Below are 23,891 nucleotides of genomic sequence, written 5' to 3'. Positions count from 1 at the left end.
AAGGGGGGGCGGGGGCGGTGCCGCCGCACGTGGCGGCGGGGCAGGCGGGCGCGCACGGGGTCCGCGTGCGGCGGCGCGTGAGGGGCGGGGCGGCGCCCCCGCCGCCGCCCCGCCGCGCGCCGTCTCCTCCAATAAAGCGGCTCCGACCCTGCCTCCGCCTCCTCCTCCTCTGTCCGGGGCGGGGCGGGGCTGCGGCGCACGGGGCCGAGGTGTGTGGGAGCGGGGCCGCCGCGTGCGGCCGCCGTTACGTAACCGCGGGGCTGGGGCGCGGGCACGGCGCCTCACGGCGGCCCGGTCGGCGCCGGCGCTCTCCGGTGGGGTCTGGCGCGTCCCCCGTTCCCCCCTCCCTCCCTGCCCGCCCGCAGCAGGTAGGGCCGGGGGCCGGCGGGAGGGGCGGGAGGGCGAAGCGGCGGCGGCCGCCGCCGCCGCCGCCGCCCGGGGTCTTCCGACTGACGTCCGTGCTAGGAGCCGACGGGCGCTGCCTGGCCGTGAGGCGAGGGGGCGCGTGCTGGGGAGCAGCGCGGGAGGGCGGGAACCAGCCGGCATGGGCGGCCGGCTCAGCGGCGGGGGGTGGGCTCGCCCCTCCCGCCGTCCTTTGAGGCGGTGTTTGTTCCCCCCTCCCCCGCAGAAGCCGCGCGGGGCCCGAGTCCTGAACCGACGGCCGAGGGTCTGACCGAGCCGAGGAGCCGGGCCGTGGCCGCCGATGCCCCTGCGTCGTAGCGTTCTGCGGATTCGGAGATGGACGTGGGCAGACGCCGAGGCGGCGGCTCGGAACGCGGCGGGAGGTGGTCCCCGGCTGCCGCTGCTGGGGCTGCGGGCGAGCGAGAGGAGGCGCTGGGCCCCCCCGGCCCGGGGAGGCAGGCGGCGGAGCGGCGGGGGGACGCAGGCTTGCCTTGCGCCCTGTGTACGGGAACCGGCTCTAGCGAGAAGCGGTTGAACGGGCCGCACTCCGACAGAACGGACTTCTGCAGCCGCGAGCCGAACGGCCGTTCGGCGGGAAGTTGCGTGAGGCAGAGCAAAGTTAACAGGTAACTCCTGACGGCGTGTAGAGGCGATCGTCCTGTTGCTTGGAGTGACGTGCTTAACTTCAGCAGAGAGCTAACGTCAGCGTCGGGCACCTGGCATGGCTGGGATCCCGAGTTCTTCTCGGGACTCCCTTACTTCAGTACACCCGGGAAGCCTGCCTGAGTCGCAGACCGCGATTGTTATAATGGTCTCGCATGTAGGTTACATTGCTGCTGCATGGTTCCTCCTAAGCTCTTTGCCTAATTCCTAGATGGGCTGATCCGGATACCTCATTGACCCGTTTGTGGCTTCCGTATATACTTACTCTAAAGACGGCATTCAGCAGCAGTAAAGCAGAAATTACCTAAATGATGTTTTTTCCCAAAAGCTCAGAAATGCAATGAGGTGCTAGTTTCTATTTTATTTTTTTTAATTAAGAAAAAAAAAAAAAGGGGCAGTTCAAGAGATATAATTTACGCAATGTTGAACTGGTACGTAAAGTTAACATGCAATACTTGAACTTATTTAGTGATTTATATAGTAAGAGTATGATACTAATAAAAATGCCAAATGGACAGATGTAAAATATGTATAATATTATGTAAAATGTTATGTAAAATAACAGTGTTCATATCTCATCTGTAGGATTAGAATCAATCTGTGTTTTGAGGGTATTGACTGTTTATTTTTCAGTCGGTGAAATAAGCAGAGGTAAGAAGAGGGAAATGTTGCTTGTTAATAACCTTGCAGCTGTTGAGGCCAACGACTCTGTTAAAAGTATAATGAAGACTCCCGAATCACGTGAGGAATGAAATCTTGGCATCAGGTGTATTTTGAGGACCTCACGTTTCTCTGAAGAGCTTATAATCAGATGCAGACTTCAAGGCTAGGAAGACATATTCATAAAGAATCAGCATCTATTCATGATTTTAATTACCAGTGAGATTTAGAAAACCTAGAGTAAACATCAGTTTATTTTTAGCTGCTAAGCATCTTAGCAAGCAGATTGGTTATGATGTGACTTTGCCATCCATGGCATGTTGGAGTTGGAAAGGAGGAAGGTAGAGGAGAAAAGATTAAGTAGCAAAGAAGTGAGAAAGATACAACAGGAAATATAGCAAATGAGCATTAGGACATTTCCAGGTATTCTGTGTCTCTGCAGCCAAGCCCATAAAATGTTGATTTAGTGAATAATTTTAATTAGTTGACAGAAAAGAAGTCTCTGGTAAAATTTAACCTCTGTTTTACAGTGAGCAGCTGAAATGGAGCCAGTCTCACAGAGATCTGATGATGATGATCCAAGAAATTAAAAGGTGTTTGCCTGAAGAGAAAAGGAGTTCCAGCAAGCCGAGTACCATCAGTGCTCTCAACTATGCCTTGCAGTGTGTCCAACAGGTCCAAGGTAGGTGTGGAAACAAAATCTGGAAGTGTAGAAGCTATACAGCAGCTTAGTTTGAATAGACGTGTCTGGTGACAAATAACACTAAAACAAATGAAAGCATTCCAGTTAACCTGCAAACAACTGACTTTTGGAAGCACTGTGGGTTTGTGTTTGTGGTTTGTTTTTTTTTAGATCTTTTCTATTGAAATGTCCACCTACTACTTTTCTTTTCTTAAGAATCCTATAGCTGATAGGTGCCTACCAATAACTTTCTGCGTATACTGAAAAAACAGCATTCCCATCCCACTTTGAAAACTTATTGGATAGTCTGTGTTTTCCAACGGAACCAAGTAGCTAAAATGGTTCTTTTGCCATCACATTCTGTCCTTTCTGCTTCCTCATGCTCGTTTTCTGTAACATAAATAGGTCACTCCAATAGTATAATCAGTATTCCTTTTTCCTTTGTCACTACACAGACCTTCCTCATCTCACCTTGGACTTCACCCAAAAGATGACAAAAGTACAAGGGCTGTAAGAAACACTCAAAATAGTCTCCTTACTGACTTCCTTGTGTTTGTTTTGCTTTTCCTGTTTGTTTTTTTTCTCCAATTAGCAAACAATGACTTTTTCCAGGCTCTGAATGACCGAAGAGTGTTTCAGACAGATGTGATGACGTACAGCATAGAAGAGCTGGTGGCAATTGCATCTGAACACACTCCAAAAAACACTGTAAGGAATTCAGGCGCACTCAAGGAGTTCATCACTTGCTGTTTCACTCTCTATTTAGTCTCCTTACACCGCTTTGTGGAAATAGAAAGTGTAAAATTGAAAAGCCTTTAAGTTTTAGCCAGACGGGCCTTTGTATTTTTAAAGGTAGAGCGACCACTTCTTATCTGTGCTGACTCAGGGTACTCAACGGCAGTAAGTGAAGAAATACCTTTTTTTTTTTTTTTTTTTTTTTTTTTTGCCAGAAGCAACAAATATATTGGAGCATTCATTTACAGCACAGTAATCTCTTGAGACAGACTTAGCAGAAAGTCCATAGCAAGTCCATAGTTGTGAGGGACTTTGGTTTCTATTTGTACTCCTGGATTTAATTATTTTTTTTTTCCCTTGATTTGCAGCATGTGTCATGCTTTCTGGCTCTGCTTCAAAGAAAAGAGTGTTTCTTGAGATTCAGTACTGTTACATGCTGTATCAGAAATATTGCAAATGCTTTCTACTTGAAAAGTTCTTGGAATATTTTTCTGTGTGGAATTGTGGTGAACACTCTGAAATTTGGGGAGAAGTGTGTGGAGTGACAACCAGTGATTCTGGATAATGGCAGGCATCATTGTAATCTGTTTCAGTTTTGATACTGCAGTCTTATTAGCATTTGTAAATCATGAGTAAGCTACTATAGCACTGGAGATTGTAGTATCTCACGCACAACTTTAATTGGATGCTAACTTAAGAACACATCTTTGAACCTCTGTCTTAGGTTGTGGTGTGTGGTGTTTTGGGGTTGGTTGGTTTGTTTGGGTGTTGTTTTTGGTTTGGGTTGGGTTTTTTTTATCCTTACAATATTGCTACTGTGTGTTGGGGGAGGATTGCCTTTAACAATGCTTATTTTCCAGGACACATTTGTGGCTGTGTTTTCCTTGCTTTCTGGACGCATACTGCATATTTCTGAGCAGGCAGCATCCATTCTACACTGTAAGAAGAAAGTGTTGGACTCCTGCCGGTTTGTAGAGCTGCTTGTCCCTCAGGATGTGAGTGTGTTCTATACGCACACTGATCAGTCCCACCTGCCGCTTTGGAACATGGAAGGTCAAACAGGTGGGACTTGGCAATGCTCTTAAATGCTTTATGTGTCTTTCTGTCTTCGCAGACTGAGGATAGAATAGTAGTTCATTTTAAATGCTTATGCTAGCAATACACATCGGCAACACTTGTTCCCTTTCTGCTTTGAAAACTGAGTAGCTATGCAGGTAGTCCTAGCCAGCCTCCAAGGGGCTTAAATCTTACCTGTGGTAAGCAAAAGGCCTGGGTTTTTTTTGTGTACCATCTTACTTATTCCAAATACTGCCGCTTTTTAAAAAGATACTAAAGGTCTAATCGTGAGTTCAAAGTTGTTTAATCTACATCTTATGCTTACTTAGGTGCTTTGTCTTTATGGTCCGCTTGCAGCCTGCTGTGAACATAGCTCACCGAACCCAAGTTTTAAGTTGACTTGCTATTCAGTGCTGGATGTGCCTAAATGGTGACTTTTGAGTCCATTGTTATTTGTGAGTAATTCGAATGTAGCTCCCATGCCAAGGCCCTGTCTTTTGTCCACCGAGCCTTAGGGCTGTTCTGGCATCAGAGCTGGGAAGTCCAAAATCCTTGCTACCAAAGGATGTGAGACATCAGAGGCTGCTAATGCTAATGTGCCAGGGGTTCCGCAACTTGGAAGCCAGGGGTGTGCCTACCCAGCAGCGCAGTGGCACCCCTATGGAGTTGTTGTTACTTTCTTACTGTGAACTGTTACTGAGTTTTACTGTCCCCTTAATTCTTGACTGTACGTACTGTTTGGTGGGTGGCTCATAAAGCCAGGAATTTTCGCCTTCCCTTTCCATGGTGATGTACTGGGGAAGGAAGTTTTTTAGATTGTATGTGTTCCCTCTGAATTTAGTTCCAGGTCAACCATTTCTCCAAGAGTAAGTGGGCTGGAGAAGAGATAACATTTGAAGTGGGAGCAGACTGTTGAGCAGCTAAGTTAGTAGCTAATAAAGAGCAGGTTGTGAGACTTTGGTCTTGCTCAGAAAGTCTGGAGAATGCAGTTTAAAATAGTTCTGATAGGTGTGACCTTTGGAAGGGTATTAACTGATACTCTCAATGTGTGTTCTTCTCCCTAGCTTCTCTGTATGAATATGCCCAGGTGAAATCCTTTTTCTGCAGGATCAGGCAAGTACATTATTATAGTTTTATCTTTGTGAAGGCTGGGCAAAGGGTACAGTACTGGGCAGAAACAGTGTTCTGTTGTTAAAACTGACCAGCATGAGCTCACGGAACTCCATTACAAAATGGGCTTATTGTGTTTAATACTGGCATCCAGCAGGATGTTTGGAATATCTTTCCGATAGTGATGTTTAAACTTGCATGGGGATAGAAGGAAAACCCTTGATACATGTTTCTTTTGGACCTATCAGTTTTTTTCAGTACTGTCATGCAGGAGAAGAATGATCTTGTGAAAAATTGCTGCTCCCCCTTTTACAGTTTGAGAATGGAGGCAAAGGGTGTTTTGCTTAAGATTGCTCGAGAGTTTGTGACAGAGGCAGTAAAAGAAACTCAGTCACCCAAGTCACAGTATGAGACCTGAATCATGAGATAACTACTTGCTGTCACAATGGATGCAGTTTGTTGCTTTGTGCCTGGCTAATTTTAGTGCTAAAAAGAAGTAAAAAAAAAATTGAGATTGGCCTGTAATCTTCAGTGCCATTCTGTTCCAGATGCGGGTGGTCTCTTGATTTCAGTAAGAACTGTTTGCTTCTGAGCAGATATAATACATATTCCATCTTTCAGTCAATCATTGATTCATTAATCTGTGTTTCAAAAACCCAAGCTCTGAAATCACCTTTGTCTCTTGAATTCTGTAACGGCACTTGAAATAAATATAGCAGGACAGATATCAATTATAAGTTGGGGGAACTATTTGTAGGACACAGAAACATTTTATAATAGCTTTTCTTCAGATTTTCATACGACACCTCTCCTTCCTTTATATAACAGATCCTTTTGATTATGTGGGCTTCATGAGTGAAAATATTTTTTCACAAGCATGCACTAGGCTTAAGTATGAAAATTTTTTTTTTTTTGGTGGGTTAGACTTCTGCTATATCCAACTTCTGTTTTTTTGTTTTGTTTTATTTTGTGTTGGTTTTTTTTTTTTTCCAAAAGGAAGAGCTGTCAGTCATAGTTTTTATGACACTAACTTCTCTCTAGAAACATTTTACAAAACTAAGTGTGGAATAAGAAAGTAACTTTTATTCTAAGTGATAATGTCCAAAAATTTATCTAAATTCTTTCCGTCAGAGCTGGGTAAGATAGTGCAATTATAACAGGTGAAAAAGCACTTGCAATAGGAACAGGCAATCACTAATGCAGTTGTTACAAAGCTCTGGTTAAGATCTCATCTAGTATGTTGTGTCCTGCTACTGCTCACACATGTTCTAGGAAGACAAATCCTTATGGGAGGAGGACAATCAAAGAAAAACAACTATTTGCGAACCAAGGCTGGAGGAGTCTGTCTTATGTAGGTCAGTGAAACAAAACTTGAGAGAGATTTTTTTTTTTTTAACCTAAAAATGGTACAGAATAAACAACAAACTGAAAAAGAACTGTTTAACTTGAAGGAGAGCTCAAGACCAAATTAGTGGTTCTCGTGAATACATTGGGACTGAGAATCAGAAGGTGGTCTTTAACTGTGGGAGTAATGGCATTTCTAGAACAGCCTCTGAATGCAAGTATTGGAGGCAGAACACCTCCTTGGTTTGAAGGGGAACGAGATCAGTATTGCTGAATATGTTGGCCTTGGATCGCAAGGGAGTGTGCTTAGGACCTTGGGAGATTCTGATTACCTGGGTCTGTGAGCTCAGCGTAAGTTCTCTGTGCAGGGTTCTCAGCCCTGATGTAAAGTATCTGAGTCTTGAAACCAGTGCATTAATCCCTTTTACTTTTCCTCAGGGGTGGTAAAGATCAAGAAATGCGTTGTTACCCCTTCCGAATCACCCCGTACTTGGTCCATGTGTGTACTTCTGTCCATGCGGATGCAGAATTCTGCTGCTTGGCTTTGGCTGAGAAAATTCACTCTGGATACGAAGGCAAGTCAGGAGACTCAGTGAAAAAACCCAAGCCAATAGGAAAATGCAGTATATGAAAGTCTGCTTCCTTTGTTTAGAACTTGTGCTTGGGTAGTCTCACCCATGTAACATCCAGTTCGTGTGTGTGTGCACACGCACGTGCATGCATGCCGAATCCAGAGCATCTGTGCCTTCTTTGCAAGGCCCCGATGCATTTGACGTCTTCTCACTATTTTATTTTCGAGAGAAGTCTGTAGCACCTAAAAATTTGTAATGTTTCTATGAGTTACTGGTCAAAAAGCAGTGAGCAATTAAAAAGTTCAGGAACTCTCTATCATGAGCAAAAGTAACAGTTAGGTTTTCTGTCTTAGTGCATACTTTGTTTCAGTAAATATTTCTTTTTCTATTAGCTCCTCGAATTCCTATGGATAAAAGAATCTTCACTACCACTCATACCCCTGGATGTGTTTTTCTTGACATAGATGACAGGTGAGATTTGACTCTTAAGACCTGCGAGGTGTGTATGGAGAGGTAGCAAAAAATCCTTTAGTGATGCAGCTGGAGACCCAAGTAAAGTAGTTGAACTGTGCAGTTGGCAGTAGTTAATTAAACAAAGTAGTTTTGTTTTGGTCTGCTCGTGGAAAACCATCTAGAACTTCAAGGACGTAATCTCTTTTGTTGACTCTAAAATGTGAATTAAGCAGAACTGCAGTCAGTTTTCATTACCCAGGGCAATGGGGACCTGTGGTAACACAGACAGTGGAAAACCCACATAATGCAAAGCTCTGGGGATCACAGTGTGGAGATATAGCTGTATTGAACTGGGTCAAATAAATTTGGCCAACTAAAGCTGTCTCCTGCAAAGCCACAGGAGTGTTTTTACAACACACTTTGCAGCATCCATGTCACATTTCTTACTGACATTTTCCCTGTGACCAGTTTTTTCAAGATCCCTTTTTCTTCTTTTTTTTTTTTTTTTTTTGTTTTTGTTGTTGCATGTAGACAAGCACAACACTGGCTGCAAATGTGATCTGTTAGATCTCCAGGCACAGAAATGTTTGTCATTGGTATTTGCATGTCTGCATTGCGCTGGGGGATTATTAGACGGGCTGGAAAATGTTCTGTAGCCCTAGTTCATGGCACTGTAGATTGTGCATGGGGACTTCACTGACAAGCAAAGGGTTAAGGATGTAAATACTCAAAACTATATTATAATCAGTGATAACGTGTTTGGGTTTCAGAGCAGTGCCTTTGTTGGGTTACTTACCTCAAGATTTAATTGGAACATCCATACTGATGTATCTGCACCCAGAAGATCGTCCTTTGATGATTGCTATTCACCGGAAAAGTAAGTACAGTTGCTTTAAGAGGAATTTCTACTGTTTTTAACGTTCTTTCATTATCATATTGCTTGACATGTGACTGATCTGCAGTCTATAGACAAAAATAGATGAATTAATGAATTAAAGCAACCAGTTTGAGATCAAAGCAAATTTCAAACCCAAAGTTTTAAAGGACCCCAGTCATTAGTGTTTGTGCTTGCACTACTGTGTCATAATGTAAACTAAACCTTGTTTCTTGATTGTTTGGTTGTGGTTTTTTTCAGTCCTGAAATTTGCTGGCCAACCCCCTTTTGAACATTTACCTATTAGATTTTGTACTCAGAATGGGGATTATGTCATACTGGATACCAGCTGGTCCAGTTTTGTGAATCCTTGGAGCAGGAAAGTAGTGTTCATCATTGGCCGACACAAAGTCCGGACGTAAGTCAGTTGTAGAACTATCTATTGAAGTGCTTTTCATTGAATACTCTGCAAGACAAAAATGAACTAGAGACATAATGTTGCTCCTGCAGTCTGTGACAATTACCTAGCATCAGTCTTGCAGCCCGTTCCTTCAGAACAGCATTAGTCTTGTTTATTAAGCATGAAGACAAGTAAATTACTTCTAAGTAAAAGGCAAATCCAATTTTTTTTAGCATATGTTTTTGCACACAGTTGATGTCCAAATACTGTGACAATGGATGTGTTTAAATCAAAATAACAGTTTTAGACAAGCTGAGTAAAAGTTAAGAAGCAACGTAACAAATAATTAGTTGACGTTGATTCATGATTGGCTCACAAAAAAACCCACATTAATTGACAGACATTTAGCCAAAATCACCTTCTGGCTTGCTTTCTTCTGGAACATTCACTTGATACAGAATGTAAATATTTACCAAGGTAGCCTCTTTTAAAAATGCAATTAGTATTGGATGTTCAAGTTAATTTTCCAGATGTTTCTCCTTAGTTTCGAGGAGATTTGGAAATATGGGCTGTCTGCCTTCCTCTTACCTGGTTTCTTTTCTAGGAAACAGCTTTTTGGGATGGCCTTTTGACTTTTCAAAGTGATCTTTTATTCAGGATTTTATGGGGTGTGAATTTGCCTTCTGAGTGAAGGAGGCAGAGGGGTAGATGCTTGTCAGCCTTAACTCATGTCACTGTGCTGGTGCACTGACTTCCCTGGGGCTTCGCATGAAGCACTGCTCTCGTAGCACTGCCCCACTACCCTAGCAGAGCTGCTAGTGGAACAAATGACATCCTTGTCTGTTGATTCAGTGAAGCAGTCAAAATAAAATAATGATAATTAAAAAAAGGATATGTTCCCACTCTGTTTATAGCTACCTTTTTTTCATCCAATTAAAATTAATAGTGATATTTTGTTGGCTCTCTCCAGAAGCCCTCTGAATGAGGATGTCTTTGCTGCAAGAAGAAAAGAAACAAGCAGTGTTGAGAAAGAGATAAGGGAATTGCAAGGACAAATTTACAAGCTGCTTCTGCAGGTAAAGAAGATGAAAGAATTTCAAAATACTGGCTGGCCTTCTGAGTGAGAGGCTAAAGAAACTTGGGTCTGTTTAGCAGACTACTTTGGGGATGATCTTTTAAAAGGTCTGAAAGGAAAGTTCTAAATGGAGACAGGCTTGTGTGACAGCATAAAAATATGGCTCTGGGTAGCCCACCTGATAAGAAGAAAATATTTTGTCTGACACATTTGCCAAGTCTTTATGTTGAAAGATAAATCTACATCCTGAAACAGCTTTAAGCGTGGTAGAGAATTTTTCCTAAGCGAGTGATAGAGCTCAGAGCAGTACTGACTTTTCACTTACTTTTCTTTGTTTACTTGAAGTTCTGTGTTGCAAAGTATGTTGTTCCCTTCTTTTTGTTCTCCGAGAGGGTGATTTTTTTTTTAATTACTTTTTTTTTTTTTTCCCCTCCCCTCAGCCAGTTCACAGCAATGTTTCCAGTGGTTATGGAAGCCTTGGAAGCAGTGGCTCTTATGAGCACTATATCAGCATAGCATCTTCAAGTGACTCCAATGGGAATTGTGCAGAAGAAATACAGGAACCAGTAAGTCTATAAATGTGTCACTTCCTGCAGAGTAGTGGAAATACGGTTTTAAAAATGACAATTTTTACTGTGTACATACGCACTACTCATTATGAATTTTACTGACGTGGGAAGAAACAGCTATGTTCAAGTTAAATGTACTTAAATTGGTCAATTATAGAATGCTGGCTTTTGGGTTTCTTGCTCTTACTTTTGCTGACTAAAATGAGCAGATAGCTACTGTGATAGTTCACTGAAGTAAATTGAAGACTTGCTTAAGATCAGCCCTCTCAAAGAACCAGAGGACTGGGAGAAAAAAGTGGAAGAACCATGCGACCATAAAGAAGATTGATGCATGTGGAGGGGTTTCTGTTTGCTTGGGATTTTCTGTTTTGTTTTAAAAAGGCCACTAGAGGTACAGTGTAGACTGCTGTAGAAAAGACTGGAAACAGTGCTGTCCTAAAACAAGCATTGCAATTACCTAATTTCCTTGTGATGCTCCTGGGTAAGTCATCAGCTTATTCCCACTCTCAAGGCTTGCATCAGTATTAAAACATTCAAATGCTGAGGCTGTTTGAGCTTTATCGTAGTTAATTTAATTAAATCAACCATGATAATGAGATTCATTAAATTCACAAATACCAATAGATACCAGGCTTAGGCTGGCAGTCTACTCCCTTTCAGCTTGGAGAATACAAGGACCCAAGCCCATCTTAATGGTCTCCTATGGCCTCTCTTTATTAATTTTATTCTGACTTCACATTTTCACGTATCTCAAGATGACCTTGCAACAAGTTTGTGCAGATGTCAACCGAATAAAGAATCTGGGACAGCAGCTGTATATTGCATCAAGGAGTAAGCCACAGAATGGAAATGAACAGGCTGTGAGCTCAGAAGTGCTAGGAGGTAAGTTAATGTAATTATGATCCTTAAGGTAACATGAACTCCAGTAGGTCTATAGCCCTGAGTTTGGCTAGCTGGTGTTATGCTGAAGAACTCTAAGATAGCATTTTAGCGTGGCTTAAATGTGGGAAGTGTTTTGGTTTGGTTTTGTTTTGTTTTTTAAACAATCAAAAACCAACCAACCAAAAAAACCCTAAACCTACCCCCAAAAAAACCTCAGCAGATCCATTAACTTTTTAACTGCTCCCTGAGATATGGAGGAACATATCTGTCTCTTCCGAGGTTATTAGACTTTTATTTTAACATTTTCTAGTGAAAATGCGGACTTGCTTGTAGCAAGTATAAATCTACTGTGGAAGCTTCCCTTAGTTACTTTATGTGGACTCTCAGAAACAATCCATAGGTTGGAAAACACTGCCCCACTTCCCACTGAAGTAGTGGTTTAGTTAGTGAGCGCTTAATAGTATGCTAACGCACATTATTTGCAGTTACTACCTAGCACAAATATATGGAGAAACCTGGATGCTTCCTCAAGTACAGGAATCTGTATTAAAACATTTTGCACGGTGATACTGCCTAGGAAAATGATAATTAACTCCTAGTCTTGTTGATAAGAAGACAGCACTGTGAATGTCGATACTTCTCTGACCAGTGTATCTATGCTATGCAAAGCTGTAAATTACTGTTAAATAACAGGTTGGATTCTGTGATGTATAAATTGAGAGAAGAGTAATATTGATTGCAGCTTTGTTTACAATTTAAATACAATATTATTTTTTTTCTATGCTGTTTTCTTGGTGTTTACTAGTTGTTCTGAGTGGATGTTTAAGGTGTTGTATGGGGTTTTTTTCTTTTTAGGCATTCTTTCCCCTTCTACCTCCCTTGCCTCAAAACATGTGACTTAAGATGAAAATGCAGAATAACTTAGTGATGAGAGCTGTGCTGTCATAAGCCGTATATCCTTGTGTCATATATATGTATATACACACACATATGTTTGTGTGTGTCTTGGTGGGGGTAGTGTTTAGATGACTTTGAGAGGAGTCTTTGAGGATTTCTGCTTTTCTAGGGAAGGGGGACTCTGCTTCCTGTTTTCTTCAGACATTGAGAAGTGATAGCACAGAAGAACCAGGCAACGCGTTTTATGATGATTCAAAGAAGGCTCCACGTGTTCCTTCCTATCAGCAGATCAATTGTGTTGATAGTATTATCAGGTAATAAACTATGAAGCGATTTTAGTTACACAAGTTTAAGATTAATTGGTGGAAGGTAAATATCCAAGCAGTTTGCATTGGTCTAAGCTATCTGGGTTTTGAGTTGTGAGATAAATTTGGGATTGTTTGTAAAGTTTTCTGCCTTTCTGGGGAATCCATCCCAATGCTCAGTCAATCACAATTACACAGTAATGAAGAACTTAGGGCCTAAGATTCTGTTTGCAGCTATTGACATTTGTCTACTGCTAGTTTCACCCTTGGTGCAATAGCAGTTTGAATTTCGATGGGCCTAATATGTCAATGTCTTCTCAATATACGCTTTGAGAACATCCATATAAAACAGAAAGTTGATATAATTTATAAAATGTCAGTATTTTTTAACCAAGTGGATAACATCATCTTTTTTCTTTTTTTCCTTTTTTTTTTAAGAGTAATTGATAGGTTTTTATTTAAAATACTCCTTGGAAAGCAGATATATGTCCAGAGCTTCCTGCGGTGAATTTGAAATACTAGTTAACAACCTTTGGATCTCCAGTTTGGATTGCTCAAATGTTTGTCTCTCCAAATGGAGAAAAAATGCAAAGTGGGGAGAGCTTCCTGTGATATGCTTTTATTTCAGATATCTAGAGAGCTGCAGTATTCCAGCACTGAAAAGGAAGTGTAAATCTGCAAATACATCATCGTCATCTTCAGAAGATGACAAGCAAGGCCAGCAAAGTCAGCAGGAAGTCAAGGCATTGGAAGGTAACACAAAGTATACTGGCAATCATAATTAGGACCTCAACAAGTGATTTTTTTTTTTTTTTTATATGCCACTGTTGTACATTCTAAGGTTTATGCCTACTTTTTAAAGTGTTGTCATGCTAACAGCACATATATTTTGGTTATGTGGTAAATAATTGCTTACTTTGTCTAGACCTCACAATTAAGCATAACCTACAATATTAAGTCTTTGAATGTAGAATGCGTCAAAAGAACTATTGTTTGTTGTTGCTAGATGTATCTTCTCTTGCTCACTCATTTTATGCCGTGTTTAGTATGTGCTGACATGGCACTGGCATAAGAATGTTACATTTATTTGTATAAAAGACTGTCTTTAGTAGTCTGCATAGTTACTGTTTTTTTCTGAACCAGTCAGATGTGATGAATTGGGACTGTAGTGCTTGGAATGAAATTCCACATAGAAATGTTGTCATTTACCAAAAGATACTGCTATGCTTTCAGCAGTTAATTCCGAAACTCCGATATCTGCTGTTCCGGGAGAGACGCTGAAAGATCAGAGAACTACAGGCATGGTGGGAGCTCCTCTGGCAGACCTGACCTTGTCCAACAAGGCTCCAAGTGTGGTGTCTGTCACCAGCCAGTGCAGTTACAGCAGCACTATAGTGCATGTCCCACACCCTGAATCAGGTACTGTTTGCACTTGCAAAACACTGACTTGACTCACTGATTTTTAAATTTACACAATGTTTTCAAACTGAAGTAGACCATGAGAAAGTTTTGTCCATTTAAGATATGTTTGCATGAATATGAACTCTGAAATACAATTAAGGTACTTCTAGGGATACTGTGAAGAAAACTTGAGCCTGGAAATTTTTACAGTATTTTAACAAAACCTAGTTTTATCAGAGTGCACTATTTCCTTTCCCCTTTAACTTCATCACATATGTCTTGAACACAGCAATGTGCTTTTGGCCATTGAGGATTATAATAAAAATGACTAGTGGGCCAGTGTTACTTCATTTTAATGCAGAAAGAAGCATAAAAATGAGTATTTAACTGCTATTGTACTAAGAAAATATGAAGAAAGAAGTGCCTCTGTAACTTGAAAGTGAATTTGAAGTTTTCTAGACCATGCAAAGTAATTTACTCAGTTGATGTTAGTGTGACTATATTTGAGTGTAAAGGGTGTTTTCTCCCTGCTGCTTCTGCAGCCTGTATCTGCTCAGTAGCTCAGATGAGATTGTTTTCTGTGTAACCTTCTGTGTGTTGTGGGAGTTGACACCAGAAGTCCAGAGCAAAGAATAAGTGATTTATTTTCTCCCCTCTTCAAAGAAGTGACTACAATGGAAGATACTACTGTTGGAAGTGAACAAATTGAGCTGCCTCCTGTGAATGCTCAGAGTCTCACTATGGTGCCTGAGGACTTAAAGCCAATTGGCCTAACGAAAGAGACATTGTCAGCTCACACTCAAAAGGAGGAGCAGAACTACGTTGACAAGTTCCGCCAGAGGATCTTGCTCTCTCCATTTAGGACTTACCTTCAACAGGGGAGCAGAAGTAACAACGGACATTCCTGTGGCCAAGGTAGGCAGCAGCCTTGAGAAATAAAGACTTAGTAGATGACTGTTGTGGTTTAACCCTAGCCAGCAACTAAGCACCACGCAGCTGCTCACTCACTTCCACTCCACACCTAGTGGGATGGGGGAGAAAATTGGTAAAAGAAGTAAAACTTATGGGTTGAGATAAGAACAGTTTAATAGAACAGAAAAGAAGAAACTAATAATGATAATGATAACACTAATAAAATGACAACAGTAATAATAAAAGGGTTGGAATATATAAATGATGCGCAGTGCAACTGCTCACCACCCACTGATCGACACCTAATTAGTCCCCAAGTGGCGATCCCCCTGCCCTGACTCCCCCCAGTTCCTATACTAGACGTGACGTCACATGGCATGGAGTACCCCGTTGGCCACTTTGGGTCAGCTGTCCTGTCTGTGTCCCCTCCCAACTTCTTGTGCCGCTCCAGCCTGCTTGCTGGCTGGGCAACAGAAGCTAAAAAATCCTTGACTTTAGTCTAAACATTACTTAGCAACAACTGAAAACGTCGGTGTTATCAACATTCTTCTCATACCTAGCTCAAAAACATAGCACTATACCAGCTACTAGGAAGACAATTAACTCTATCCCAGCTGAAACCAGGACAATGACTTACAAAGACCAACCTAGCAGTGGTTCTCCTTCGCATGATTTAGCGAGTATCTTATGCTGGCTGCAAACAGAATGCTTCCTTTGAACTGCCAAGGCTTGACAACAGCATTACCCACACAGAAGGTCTGCTCCATCTTGGATGTTGCTATCTTAGATTTTTCACAAAGCATATAATTATTGCAGTCAAACCTGCAAATCCCAGGTAGTTTATTGCCTCCCCTTGAAGGAATGTAAAAGACCTGGTTGGGATAAGCCAATATAATTGATAAGAAAATTGATGACACAAAGGAAAATATTGTAGATATGTCAGCAAATCCATCACTGTAGTGTACAAAAGAATTATCTAGAAGAAAGTCAGCTCTCCAAATAAGCCACACTCAATTATCTGGATGTTCTCTTTTGTCTTTTTCTTTCTTTCCCACTGCCCCCGCCCCAGGTCTGTCATTTCAGTGAATGTGTCTATTTTTCTTCCTCCTTAGGAGATTCCCCTTCAAAGCAGATGAGCCCAGCTAGCTGGAAAAAAAGCAAACATGGAAAATTCAAGCGCCAGAAACCTCAAATACAGTCCTCAGATAGCCACTTTTCTAGTAAAAATAGAAATAGTCTTCCATGTGGGAAGAGAACAATTCAGAAACAGTCATTCTCTCCCTCAGAAGCCTCCTATCTGAGCTCATCCAGTACGAATGTCCTTCCTCCTGTGGGATTTCCTGTCTATTCGCATCCACTATCTAGTTTTCCAGCCTCTTCTGTAGGAGGGGAGGTTGCCCTTCACTCATTAAAACCTGAGTCCATGTCATCGGCACAACTATGCTACGAAGCACAGTCATGCTCAGCACTTTATCCCCCAAACATAGGCACGTTTATGGCTGTATTTTTCCAGAATTTCCCCACGTACGCTCAGATGCCTCAATATGTCTTTCTTCCTAGCCCTCAGTATGTTTATTCCCCCTCCTCATATCCATGCACTACACTACCTCCGGCCCCTGCTCCTGCTCCATCACAAATAGCACCGGGCTCTGTGGATCAGCCCTTTCCAGCTTCTTCTGCCACATCCATGGAGGACCAGCAAGAGGGCCAGCGTGACCAGGCCCTACTGCTGAGTAGCTCACGGAGCAGCTCCCCACTTCAGCTGAACTTGCTTCAAGAAGAGCTGCCAAAACCTATGGAGCTTTCCATTAGTACTGATGTTAAGGCACATGCAGAAGCTAAATGTGTAAGTAATATGAATTTTTAATGTAAAGGAGAAGCTCTGACTTGCATGGTGTTCAGTCACCAAAACCAGTGATGATGATCTGTGTTTCAGGGTCACCAGATTTTGTTAGCTGCTTTTTCCAGTGGCTGTGCGATGTAGACTGCAGGGCACAAATAGCACAGGAGGTGGAGAAAGCTGTTTATACTTGCACCCGTGGAACTTGTAACAGTACAGTGTTGGCACTTAGCAAATGACAGAAATGTGACATCTGGTCTAGGTTGCCACAAGCCACTTCTGCTCAGCCTTTTGGCAGCAGCCTTTTCAATTAAATTGTCGGCCGGAATTTTGGGTTTGGGGCTTTTATGCATGTGGAACTTGGTTAGTGCTGCGCAATTCGCATCCTTTTTCACCCAGTCCCACAGTCTCTGTGGAGAACCAAAACAAAGGGAAGATACGCTTCTAATTACTCCCTCTGTCTCCCAGGGATGCAGCTAATGAACGAAGAACAGGGATCCGTGTGGGTCGGTTTCCATACATGGGCATAGAAAAGGCCTCTCCAACTTCCGCGGTAAACTCAGAGGCAGGAATCTGAGCTCTGCAGGCAAGGAAAAATATGTTGGCTCCTGAATCCAGATTGGGCTGGAAAGGCTGGATCAGCTGAAACTGCAGGGTAGGGTCCTGAAAGGGGAGTTGGTGTACCTGTAGCTGCTGAAGCGGTGAGCTTCACACAGTGAATCAGGGGAAGACTCTCTCATTTTCCCTGTAGTGCACCATTGCTTGATGTGTGTGGCTGCTTCATGCCATCTAACAGGACATGAAGGGAACTGACTCCTGCTCTCTTGTCAGCAGAAAATATTAACTTAATGCAACAGTACAATATCTTGACCCAATGGGGAAGGATCTACAGCAGAAACCAGTAAACTAGAGTCCAGATGCTTGTTGCTTTCACGCATGAAGAGTGTTATCCTGAGTTCTAGACCGCCATTCATTTTCAGAGCTAGAAACGCCAAACCTATTGAATTGATACGAGAACTTAGTCAACATGTGTCAAATTCAGTAAATGCATGAACTTCCTTTTTCAAACTTAAATGTAACTTCCATGGATGTGTTTGTTTTGATTTTTGTCTCCAGGACAACAATCCAGAAGACAGTGGTAACAGTGCTAGCCATTGTGCTTCTAGTGAATTTACTGACCACTCACGGTACGAGGACTCCCAGTCGGGTACAGGTTCGGCAGCATCAGGCAGTGGATCAGCTTTATCTCTTTCTTTAGGCTCTGGCTCCAATGAGACTTCTGGTTGTGGCACAGGTAGGGAATTTTGAGATTTGGATGTTTTGGATGTGCTAGATGGCTTGCAAACATGTTGGTAATTCATAACAAGATACTGTAATGGGAATGGGAAATCCTAGTAAGAGGATCTGTAGTCTTTACTTTTCACCAGCTTTCAGCGTTTGAAGCCACGTTTGTTTCAGTCGCTGTAGTTGGAAATGGGAATCTAAGAAGCTGTTCCTATAACCTGTGACTCTTTCATTTTGCTCATTATCACTTTTCTCTGCATTAGATACTGGCTTGCATCTTATTTGAGTAAAGGTAAATCTGCCTAGAGCAGGACCTCTTGAAACAGAAGCAGAGAAGTTGAGCCAATTAATTTGGAGAAGAGTGAAAAGAGCTTTGGAGGTCTTAAGAAACTTAACAGAATGCACTTTATCTTTGAATTTTCAGTAGGTACTAATCACTTGCTAGAGCAGTCATCTGGGAGTACCTGTGTTTGTATTACAGAACTAGCTCACAAGAATACACTGGTGTTCTTTTACTTTTTTGTGCTGAATTACTAGGATTTCTCAGGCATCTGCATTCATTTTTTTTCATGGTAATTCTCAGCAGACAGTGGGAAAAGCAGCAAGTATTTTGCCAGTAATGATTCTTCTGAAGCTTCCAAAGAAGAGAAGAATCAGGAAGCAGAAGAAAAAGGGACGGCTCATAAATCCAAACATGAGTCAGCCTGGGTGATGATGGATCACACACCTGAGCGAGTTCTAATGACTTACCAAATGCCAAACAGGTTGGAAAACATCAACAGTTTCTGACATGTAGTTTGGAATTATGTATAGAGCTGTAGAATTAAAAATGAGACCATAGAAAGAGCGCACATGCCAATAAAATGCCAAGAAGGTGTATTAAACTAGTGTTTGTGCATTTTAAGCCCTGGTTATTTCCTTTAGTCTATTTTTTCCCTATTTCCACTATCAGTTGAAATATGGTAACATGTAACCTTTTTGCTGAAGTGTTACAGGGGATTGCTTATTATCCTGTACTTTGAATGCACAAAGGGGTAAAAATACTTAGGTGTTATTTGAAGTTGCTTGCAATTAGCTTATATATGATTTGTAATGAGATTCCACATTAAAAAAATACACAAAACAATAAAACAAAAAAAAAACCCCACACCGAACACCTGAAAAACCCCAACAAAAAAAAAACAAACAAAAAAAAACCCTGACAGACCAGTGTTGAAAGAAGCCATACAAAGCAAGTAAGGTATAACAAAGTATAGTTGCTTGTCAATTGCTGATGCTGTCTAGACTTCAGCTATAGATTCTGGTGAAGAGACTTTTCCAGGGTGATTGTAATGAGTGCCTGCCTTGCTTCATTTAGTACAGCTGTGTTCACAGATGTCTGTTACTTGCAGAATTAAAGAGGAAGTTTTAAAGGAGGATCTGGAGAAGCTGGCAGTCATGCAAAAGCAGCAGCCTTGGTTTACAGATGGGCAAAAGAAGGAGCTTGCAGAGGTGCATACATGGATCCGGACCCAGACTGTACCACAGCAAATCAGCACCCAGGTAAGCAGTTGTGAAAGGAATCAGCAGTTCATTCATGCCTTGGCTAGCCCAGGGCAGTGCCATTTCTAACCAATGCAGTCTTTTAGTGTTGGGGTCACTCAACTTGTATTGTAACAAGGCTATTACTTGTAAATGTAGGAACCACCTGTAGCTAAGTTCCTTCAGTCACACTGTTGGGTGAATGGGAGTAGTGTCATGCCGTCACAGAAGAGTCCACATCTAGTGATGTTTTTTCTGTTGGTGTTAGGTCTTTTGCTCTTTTTCTTATGAAGTTGATGGTTGCTATGATTGAATAGTATATAACACTGGGACATTAGTGAAGATTAGAGCAAGTGCGTGTTCAGCAAACTGAAAAACGCTCATCATCACAGAAGAGGTTCAGGCATATAGTAAGAAACACAAAATAGCTGGCTTTTTGTAGGTGGATTAATTCTTTAAGACTTTTGGTATCTTATGCCAGATTATTTTATCTGGTGTATAACTCTTGGGCACTCTAATAAACTACTTCTGATTTATATTCATATGTGTTAGAGAATGTCTTAATCAGTTTAAAGTGTTCCCAGATACTCTGGAGGAGAAAAGAGTGAGGCAGAACTAGGCCCACAAAAATCTAGTGTTCCAGCAATGAGTTGTACAGAAAATTCCAAGGCTGTGGGCTGTATTCATGTACTCATGCAGCAGAAAAATCTAATGTCTGTTATAGGACTGTATGCTCTATGTGCTGGGATTTTCAAATATGGCATCATAAGCTGTGGTATTTACTCTTAGAGCAGAAAAATTGAGAAATCTGTGTCCTTGGCTCTGGAACAAGACCAGAAAATTAGCCTTTGTTTTCCTAATACCTTGTTGATAAAAATCTTATGTCCCCTATGTGGTTAGGACTGTGTGTTTGATTCAGATAGCAAAATGAAGTCCAGTGGTCTTGCAGAAAATTCTGTTGAATGTTTACATCTCAAATGTTGTGAGATGTATTGGTGTGCAAATATAAATACTTGATATCTAAGGTGCTGAAACTATCTAAGGTTCCTAAGCAGTAGGTCATGTTTCCAATAAAAATTATCATTTTGCAAATGCAACCAGGCTTCTGACAGTAGAAAGAAAGACAGGGTTTCTATTTTAATACTTTATTTCAATATCACAGCATTTCTCAAGAAGGAGAAAAATCTGGTCTGTCAATACACTCGGGCATTTCAGCCTTTTTTTGTTGGTCGGTATTGTTGCTGTTCAGCCTGCAGTCCAAATCCTTAATGAGCAGCTTGCTTATAAAGCTGAAAGATTAGGCCTTCAAGTTCAAGGAAGGCACGTACCTTTTTATCTCAAAGCTAAAAGTGTATGTTCCACTAACCGAAGAATTCATTTTCGAGACAAGATAAGTTGGAGGTGCAAGTACCTGCTTCTGAAAATTATACCTGTGTGATCTTTGCTTTTAGAGAGATTTCAGCCCATTGGCAAGACGTTTCAAGGGATTGCAACGTATCATGCTATCAGGATTTGACTCTTTGAAATATACTCATAAAAAGGAGAATTTAAATTACTACGTTCTTGTTCCTTTTTAAAGGGCTGTGTTACATGTGACATCAGGGGAGCGAGTTGTGAGGCTGCAATGGCTGCTGACAATATGGAAAACAAGGGAAAATCACCTCTGCTCCTGCAACGCTGAAGACATCAGCACTTGTGTCAGTAAAACTGCTTAGTGTAATTCCCATTGTCTTTTCTACTGGCTTTGCTGCGTACTAGTGATGAATTTTTCTGGCTATCTATTCCCAACATGAGCAGTCACCCATGTGAAACTAAATCTTCCTCCGTTACCTATCCACTCCTGGCATGACTTTGAAGACAAGCTTTCACTGGGAGGCTGTTTCCCTTCCTGACCTCACAGGCTTGACGCAGAATGGGTGATGTTTTTAACTTCTGGTTGCTCAATGATGAGCAAAATGCAAAGGTGGTTTGGATTTGGGTTTTGTTTGTTTGTTTGCTTGAACTTGGCAAGTAAAGACTCTGAAAAGATGCAGTGGTTAAGAACCTACAGTGTATCAGCCTAACGGATCAGAGCATGTTTACCCTCCACGTAAGGTACGTGTGTTGAAAACAGCATTGCAACCAAACTACAATGGAGTGCTCTTCATTTTTGTTTGTTCAATATCTAAAGGTCTGAATTGAAGATCCTAATACTCTGAGGTTCTAAAATCACAGTAGCTGGTTCAAGGGTCCAACAGGCTTTTTAATGAGCAGCTGAAAACTAAGTTATTCTGCATCAAAATGCCTTTCACCAGCTGTGCCCATCAAAAAACCAAACTGAAGTGAAAAGAAGCAAAGCTATTCCCTGTGTTTTTCATGATGCTTTAGAACCAGGTTGTTTTATAGCTTTTGCTTTTAAAGCTGTGTTTCTCAGGATAGGTGTTTAAAATTGATTGAGGGTAACTGGTCTGCAAATCCACTAGAGATTAAATTATAAATAGCAATCAAAAAAATAGAAGTAACAATTCAGAAGTTATTTTCTTATGCAGGATCTGCTTTCTAATAAAAGACACGTGGAAAACCTTCTCTATCATGGCACTAGAGCCTAGTTATCAAGTAGCTACATGCAATCTGTTATCTTATGTTGCTAGCACTCTGTAAGGCGGATTTGTATCTTAATTTTGTTGTTGTTGTATTAGAGTAGTTAGATGAGTTGAATCCAGACATAGTTAATAGGAAAATTTAAGTTGTTTCCCTGTTTTGTTTTTGTTGTGGTGATGCCAAAAAGAAAAAGAGGCTGAGCTTCATTTCTTCTGCTTTCTTGAAAAGTCACATGTTGTAGAGCCAAACTTGAACATCAAACCACATATTCATCATTTCTTATCACTGTTGACTTGCTGTACAAGTTTTAACCTCTTTCTTTGTAATGGAGTCTCTGGCTGTTGAAATCCATGGACAAAAAATGAGTTTGTGCATAGTGCGAGTTTGTTGTTCAGAAAGTGGTAACCGCTTTCTCTTTCAGCATGTAAAAGTACTTGTTCTCATGTTAGTACTTCTAGCTTAAAGCTGAATGTCTCAAAGTGCTCTTCAAACAGGACACGCTTCACTAAAACCTAGCAGATTTTGTCTGATTTCCCCTTTGTTTATCGAAAGCTGAATGTAATCAGATTTTCCTTGTGGTGTCATTAATCACCTTAGCCTTCTCAACAAAGAGTTTTAGAATGTAACACATTATTCACCCTTTTCTTCTGTGTAACTCTTCCTTTTCTGCTATGTGAAGGATTTTCACTTTTTCAGTTTCATTTACTAATAAGCTTGAAGTTTTTGAGTAAGTTAAAAATACTGTGATCTGCAGATCATTGAAGGAAAACTATTATTTATCTAAAGGTTTTTGTTACTTTTTAAAATCGATTCAGTGGTAATCTTTGTCATTAAAGCTTATGTCAAGGAAAGTTATTGCTACAGAATTTTGAAATTTTCAAGGTGAATTTGACTCAGGCATTGTTCTTTTGATTTTTTTTTTTTTTTTTTTGTTTTGTTGCAGTATGCTTGCCTGCTCTGTTTCTACCTATTGCTTTCTATTTATTCTCAAGCTGCATTTCATTATTGGTCTTTCTTTTTTTTTTCAGCTTGAACTTGTTTTTTCTTGTGTTGTAAATCAGCAGAGGTCCACACATCCTCAGTACTTTTTGTGTTTGAACTTTAAACACTTCTAAAAATGAGAGACTTTAATAGGTGTTTACATATAGCAAGTTATGTACTCAAGTAGGAAAATGTGGGCAATACCTTATACGTAGTCTTTTTCCACCACTTTCCAAGTACAGTATTCTGCTTTATAGCCACACCGCCTAAAATATTTGCTCTAAAACTTGTAACAAAATGCTATGTGTAGAGGTTCTTTTCTTAATTGGGAAGCTTCTTAACTAACTTAACTGTCAAATTAGACTGATGCACTAGAATCCATTCTAATTGGCTGTGCTTAAATTAAAATGAGTGCTTTAATATATTTTGAGACTTAGTGAAATAGATTAATTTGAATACTCCAGGTAAGGATGGCTGTCTCCTTCATAAGAGTTTAAAAGTGTAAGCCACAAGGAAAGTTTAGATAATCAACTCTTTTGCTGTACGTTATTTCCACTGTTTATTTCCCGAGTATAAAAATGAGATGGCTTGCCATGTCTTAGCAGGCATACATGTCATCCATTTTATAAAACACTGGGACTTAGTTTACGAGAATGGTAATACCTACCTAACGCTTGAATAACGCTTTTCATC

General features: G+C 41.1%; 1 protein-coding gene across 8 annotated transcripts; it reads left to right on the top strand.

The window, feature by feature from the left end:
* Positions 1-398: 398 nt before the first annotated feature.
* Positions 399-23,891, top strand: PER3 (period circadian regulator 3). 8 transcript variants are annotated; one of them, XM_049802305.1, is made up of 21 exons: positions 403-1,028; positions 2,256-2,407; positions 3,000-3,115; positions 4,003-4,204; positions 5,263-5,311; positions 7,091-7,227; positions 7,617-7,695; positions 8,448-8,554; positions 8,813-8,969; positions 9,922-10,027; positions 10,467-10,592; positions 11,351-11,477; positions 12,544-12,688; positions 13,308-13,432; positions 13,916-14,098; positions 14,744-14,995; positions 16,105-16,838; positions 17,949-18,126; positions 18,700-18,880; positions 19,508-19,658; positions 21,217-23,891. In XM_049802305.1, exons 1-21 carry the CDS (start codon positions 739-741, stop codon positions 21,316-21,318), a joined length of 3,699 nt encoding a protein of 1,232 aa, XP_049658262.1. In that variant the 5' UTR covers positions 403-738; the 3' UTR covers positions 21,319-23,891. The 8 variants fall into 8 exon arrangements, 7 of the variants coding, with proteins under 7 accessions (XP_049658303.1, XP_049658294.1, XP_049658283.1 ...); XM_049802315.1 differs by having other exon boundaries at positions 13,913-14,098; positions 14,747-14,995; XM_049802295.1 differs by having other exon boundaries at positions 404-1,028; positions 13,913-14,098; positions 18,703-18,880.

This window comes from Accipiter gentilis, chromosome 1 (assembly GCF_929443795.1).
Source record: "Accipiter gentilis chromosome 1, bAccGen1.1, whole genome shotgun sequence".
Classification (NCBI taxonomy): Eukaryota; Metazoa; Chordata; class Aves; order Accipitriformes; family Accipitridae; genus Astur; species Astur gentilis.
This window is presented reverse-complemented; position numbering and strand designations above follow the sequence as displayed.

Bases quoted from the DNA above. Each gene is read 5' to 3' on its own strand.
- PER3 (XM_049802286.1), top strand. From the start codon at position 739: ATGGACGTGGGCAGACGCCGAGGCGGCGGCTCGGAACGCGGCGGGAGG. The intron at 2,408-2,999 runs GTAGGTGTGGAA...TTCTCCAATTAG, and splicing joins GTGTGTCCAACAGGTCCAAG to CAAACAATGACTTTTTCCAG. The intron at 10,028-10,466 runs GTAAAGAAGATG...CCCTCCCCTCAG, and splicing joins TTTACAAGCTGCTTCTGCAG to CCAGTTCACAGCAATGTTTC.